The 6,068-nt window shown below is 36.1% G+C and overlaps 2 protein-coding genes across 2 annotated transcripts in view; one reads left to right on the top strand and one right to left on the bottom strand.

Annotated features, from left to right (window-relative positions):
* The window catches only part of LOC107599700 (C-C chemokine receptor type 7-like), a 7,655-nt gene extending 4,416 nt beyond the window's left edge, over positions 1–3,239 (top strand). The window contains exon 2 of the mRNA XM_016291384.1: positions 1,861–3,239. Coding sequence (XP_016146870.1) covers positions 1,863–3,119 — 1,257 coding nt within the window. The 5' untranslated portion in view covers positions 1,861–1,862 and the 3' untranslated portion in view covers positions 3,120–3,239. The remainder of the gene's footprint in view (positions 1–1,860) is intronic.
* LOC107599701 (receptor activity-modifying protein 3-like) overlaps positions 1–5,072 on the bottom strand; it is a 21,798-nt gene extending 16,726 nt beyond the window's left edge. The window contains exon 1 of the mRNA XM_016291385.1: positions 5,055–5,072. The gene's annotated coding sequence lies outside the window, so the exon portion shown is untranslated. The remainder of the gene's footprint in view (positions 1–5,054) is intronic.
* Between the last annotated feature and the right edge of the window lie 996 nt (positions 5,073–6,068).

The following is a 6,068-nucleotide window of genomic DNA, read 5'->3' as shown; positions in this document are numbered from 1 at the left end:
ATATATATATATATATATATATATATATATATATATATATATATATATATATATATATATATATATATATATATAATTGAATAGTTTACTGCACCTTTACACAAAATATATTTTTTTAAAAACACATACATAAAAACACATAGTAGCACAGGTATATTTGTAGCAATAGCCAACAATATATATAGGCTATATAAACACTGCGGGTCAAATATTTGTACACCTGAGTCTATATTAGGCCTAATTGCATGCAAGTATGTAACTATTATAAACAGCCTGTAAATATCGTGACACGGATATCAAACTGCTTGTTGCATTAAACTATAAACTGCGTCACAAACACCACAACTTTCCTAAGAAAAATATCACTCACCAAGAAACCCACAGGACTGAATGAGACACGACCAGGATTACAAAAATACCAACTAAAGCATCATTTTAAGAGAAAGAAACTCATCCTGACACCATAAGATATTAGAAATCAACGACTGGCAACCAGTCAAACAATGCAACAAAAACTATTTTTTGTACTAAAACAATGCATAAATCCAATTTACATAAATGCCGGTTCGATTAAAAGATGATAACAGAAAAGCTGCACTGAGATGTAAAAGATGTGTTTTAGGAATAGCTGATAAACCAAAAATCCACAATAATTGACTAAATCTGTGGTTATTTTTCAGCATTAATATAAGAATACCTTCAATTTAAGTTGCAACCCTTAGCAAGCGATTAATAGGTTGTTTTGTTTATTTATTGTTTGCCTGCTTCAATCACTACAACCGCTCAGATTATTTAATCCCACATGTGAAATTATGAATGACATGACTCATTTAGTCGAAGACAAAATTGTTGATTAAAAACGCATGCAAAAATGTGTAACTGTTTGATTAGATCATTGTTTTCACTTTGGTGTTTTTAGCATCTTCTAAACCTTATCCTGATATTTTCAGTTTAGAGATTAGTGTTCGCATGAAACCAGATTTTCGAGAGCGCCCCTAGTGGTGGACAACTGTAACACAACATCATTAATTTTAACCCTTGAACATTTTTTTGTTTTTAAATGGAATAGCTTACTGCACCTTTACACAAAATATAAAAGAAAAAAATACATGTGACCCTGGAGCACAAAAAGCAGTCATAAGTAGCACAGGTATATTTGTAGCAATAGCCAACGATACATTGTATGGGTCCAAATTATCAATTTTTCTTTTATGCCAAAAATCCTTAGGATATTAAGTAAAGATCGTGTTCCATGAAGAAATTTAGTAAATTTCCTACCGTAAATATATCAAAACGTAATTTCTGATTAGTAATATGCATTGCTAAGAACTTCATTTGGACAATTTTAAAGGCGATTTTCTCAGTGTTTTGATTTTTTTGCACTCTTAAGATTCCAGATTTTCAAATAGTTGTATCTCAGCAAAATATTGTCCTATCCTAACAAACCATACATCAATGGAGAGCTTATTTATTCATGTTTCATTATTTATTCTCAATTTAAAAAAAACTACCCTTATGACTGATTTTGTGGTCCAGGGTCACATATGTGTTTTATGTTTTGTACCATATTTGATACATCAGGCATTTATGGCCCATATATTATTTATGTTGAGAATATGGGAAAACATATCAGTTTTACGAAGCAAAAATATGCAGTTTGGTTCAGTTGTTAGGCTATTAATATGGCTAACAATTATACTAGCCTTTTACTTGCTAAAGATGTATGAACTATCAGTTAAAATGCAGAAGGCATGAAGTAGATTGTGTTTTGTGTTTTGATCATGTTGATCATTTAGAAGCCTTAAAAATGTATGTATCAAATATGATAACCCGATGAACTGTTTTTGCCATGTTTTACAGGTATGGAGAGCTTTGATTCAACTACCGATGATTTAAAATCACTTTTAGGCCCCACTTATGATTATGAGCCCAATTTCACTGATATTGATTCCGTCACCGACGCCAACGTCACTGACGTCGCTGAGCTGTGTGAAGCCAGCAGAGAACAGGAGCTGATTATTACTGCTGTCCAGACCATGGTCTTCCTCATCGTCTTCTTCTTAGGTGTAATTGGTAACGGGCTGGTCATTGCCACCTTCGCACGGTACCGCCGTCTACGTCTACGCTGCATGACTGACGTCTTCCTGTTCTACCTGGCTCTGTCCGACATGCTGCTTCTGCTGACTCTTCCCTTACAGACGGGAGAGACGCTTATCGGCAGCTGGGAGTTCGGAGAGGGGCTGTGTAAGCTAAACCGCGGTATGTATGCCATCAACACCTATGGAGGCCTGCTGTTGTTGGCGTGCATTAGCGTTGATCGCTACCTGGTGGTAATTCGCACTAGGACCGTGCGGAAGAAGAGTTCTGGGACGCTGTTTTACAGTACAATGTCTGCGGTTGGCGTCGCAGTAACTTCTGTCTTCCTGAGCCTGCCAGACCTGCGCTTCAGCTCCGTGGAGAACGACATGGGTTCAGACGTCTTCTTGTGCGATATGAAAGTTTGGGGCGATGAAGTGAGTAAATGGAAGCTGTGGGCCCAGATGGCAAAGATCGCAGGATTCTGCATCCCTTGCGTGGCGATGGTGGTGTGTTATGGCGCGATCGGACGCGTCTTGATCCGTGCCGGTGGCAAATGTTGGCGTAGACAGAGGACTTTGCGTCTGATGGCACTTCTGGTGGTTCTTTTCCTCCTGTTCCAGCTTCCTTACACTGTGGTGCTTCTGATTAAAATATTCACACCCACTCCGAAACACTGCGAAGACTGGACCAAGTTCCACCTTCAGGAAAACATAACACGCAATCTGGCATACGTGAGGTGCTGCCTGAACCCTTTGCTCTACGCACTTGTTGGCGTCAGATTCAGAAACGACATTATCAGGCTGTTGACTGACGCCGGGTGTATATGCGCATGCATGTCCCATATAACACCTCATGACAACGGAAGCTCCGTTACACCATCGTCTCCAGCTCCAACCATACTTTCACCCATCCCTACTTACCTGTCCGCCAAGAAAACATCTGGCCCAAACACACCTGCTGCAAACACAGCTGAAACGTTCATTTTTCCAACACCTACATCTGGTAAAATGAATTTGGTTATAAGCTGGTGTCATCAGTGATTTAGCTGCACATCAGAGGATCTGCAATTAATCACTTATTGGTTTAAAAGTGAAAAGAGACAGAGTTGCATGCACACCAAAAGCTTTTATATCTTTTTCTTTTTTTTAGCTTTATGTACAAACACCGTAAAAAATGAAATCTTACTGAGGCTCATAATATGCTTTTTAGAAATGTTCTTTTCTGTATTTTAGATCACTATGTTAGACGAAAAATTACGAAAAAAATGAGTGTTTTAGAAATATCTATCAGGTAGAATTTCATTTTGTAATAAAAAAATATATTTTGCTACAAGTAGCCAAAATGCTTAAAATAAACACTTTTGTTGTATGTGTGTTATTCTCTGCTTTAATCTAAATACTTTTTACCTGAATTCAATACTACTGATATCAATGAACTTTTTTATAATTTCATAATGAAATATATGGAACTTTCAGCACTTCATTTGTCTTATTAATATGCTACATTTGGCAAAACACTAACAACATCGAGGTCTGTTTAGCAGTATGTCCGCGCCACCATGTGGTAAAATCTATGTGAAGCAATGGAATAATGTACAAGACTTGGGATAAACAAATAGAAATTACGAATAATAAATGGATATAATAACAAAAAGACAGATGAAACAGATTAATATATATATATATAATGTGAACATCTATAATACGCTTGTTAAAAGCATCTATTAGTATCAACCTAAGGTACTGCTAATTAACTAAGTTTAAGATCAGTCAGATCAGTAGCTGGCACTGGAACAGCTAGTGAACTTGTTTAATCATTCTTGAGACATGGGACAAAACAGGTCCAGTAAGGGTAACTGCTATTAGATTTAAAAATAATATAAATAAATATTTTCAATTTTAAATGTCATGAGGGATTAATAATAGAATGTATTTACCACCATTATCACCTTCAATTAAATTTTCTCATTATTATACCTAATCTATGTTTCTTAATGTCCACTCACTACGTCTAAAACAGTGTGTCCACAGAGAAGGGTTCAAGCATTCATATGCAATAAAATGGATAAAAAATTTTTTTTTTTTAATGATGAAAAAGAGCTCGTTTTATCAAAAGCAACACTTAATATCTCCTATCAAAGCAAGGTTGTTTTTTCATTACACATGCATGTTTAATAAGATTTTAAAGTTGCGTCCCCACTTTTTGTCGATACCGTCAAGACATTCAATAAAATGTAATAAAATCAGGGAATATCAGGGGCAGCTGTCACTCTAAAGGACCCCCTTGCCACAGTTCACCTGTCTCAGTGTCAGACAGGCTCTGCTAAGTTTTAGTTTTAGAATATTTTAACTCCTAACGTTAATATTTCCTTTGTCACAGCCATGATACGTCAACACCATCTTCCAATTTCTGAGGAAATTATTGGAAATATTTAGATAATTGTATTCTGAAGCAGGTTCCATTAGCATCTAGCATCAACAGAAACTAATAAAATGGCTGCTACATGAACTCCATTGGTTTTGTGAAAGAAATGCCAAATTTGTCACCACCGTCAGATGTCACCACCATAAGATTTTAAGTTCCAATAATATATCAAAATACTGAAATGTGACTCTTGAATAAAAGCTTTATAAACAATAACATGATATTTGTTGTGGAATTGTTGGTCACATGTGAAAGTGTAATCTGTCTGCTAACACGAGAATGTGTTTTGAAATGTTAAAAACATCTTGAATGCTGTTAAAGATAAAGCTGAAATTATATTACACCGTCCAAGCTAAAAAAAAAAAAGCACATTTTGTTAAAAAAGAGAAAAGTTGGGAGGTTGTATCAAAGCATAGCTCAGTACATATAAGATACATAAAAGTAGTTTCATTTTTCTGAGTACAGGTTTTATTTTTTACATTTTGCACCCTGTTTTGTCCCACTTCTCAAGAATGACTGAGGGTTGATATAGTGACTTAACTCAGTTTTACCTCAGAAACATCTGACCAGCATCCGACACACTACACAGAAGCTCAGCACTCGATGCGAAACTAGCTAAAACGCTACCTGCGACGCACGCGTGTGCCATCAGGAAATGAACATTTCACGTTACTGCCACCTGGTGGTCGAATGGATAAAGCGCACCTATACAACTGCTGGGTCCTGTTACAGTCGTTGATTTCACGTTTGGTTTTGCAGCTAATTCTTTAATAAAATCAATAAATTCAGTATCTGCCATCTATCTCTTTTGATTATTACAAAATGTAGCATCCTTCTGGATGGAATTAGCAGGCAGTATTTGCAGTGATAATAGTCTACAACAGCTGCTCAGCAGGGAAGGTGGGAGATCAGAAGTAGGCTAACTCTTCATGCAATGATTGCTCAGCTTTCAGCTGTATGCAAGACATTTGTGATGAAGTTGTTTGTGACTATATCACTAAAATCCATAAGTAAGTAGAAAAAAGTTGAAATGGGTTTAATAAAAGCTCAAACACACAATACAAATTAGTGTACACATGCAAAAACATGTGCAGAACTTTAAGGCTTAATATAATTTAAACGGATGAGTTATAAAAATATTCACCCCCCTCACAGTTGTCATGAAGGGCAAAATTAACTATATAGACCAAAATCATTTTTTGAACCAGGCTGTAAACATGTTTTTTTCTGCTGTAAAGTTGGGCATTTTAACATGGGGAGTCTATGGGATTGACTCCCTTTTGCAGCCGGCCTCTAGCGGCCAGTCGATGAATTACAGTTTAAGTCACTTCCTTGTTGGCTTCACGAGAGAGAGCGAGAGGCTGCCGCTTGGTATTTATGCACTATTCTATGACGTTTTGTAGTATAAATAGTGCGAGTAGTGCGTTCACACTGAAAATTCCAAAATTTAAAAAGTGCACTCTAAATACCCGGATGATGCACTTAAATAACCGTTACATTAATATAAATGGCTGATATATTTTTTTGAATGATTACACGTTTAATGATTACTTTACTAACATTAG

The sequence above is a fragment of the Sinocyclocheilus grahami genome, unplaced genomic scaffold (genome assembly GCF_001515645.1).
Source record: "Sinocyclocheilus grahami isolate Dianchi unplaced genomic scaffold, SAMN03320097.WGS_v1.1 scaffold270.1, whole genome shotgun sequence".
Classification (NCBI taxonomy): domain Eukaryota; kingdom Metazoa; phylum Chordata; class Actinopteri; order Cypriniformes; family Cyprinidae; genus Sinocyclocheilus; species Sinocyclocheilus grahami.
This window is presented reverse-complemented; position numbering and strand designations above follow the sequence as displayed.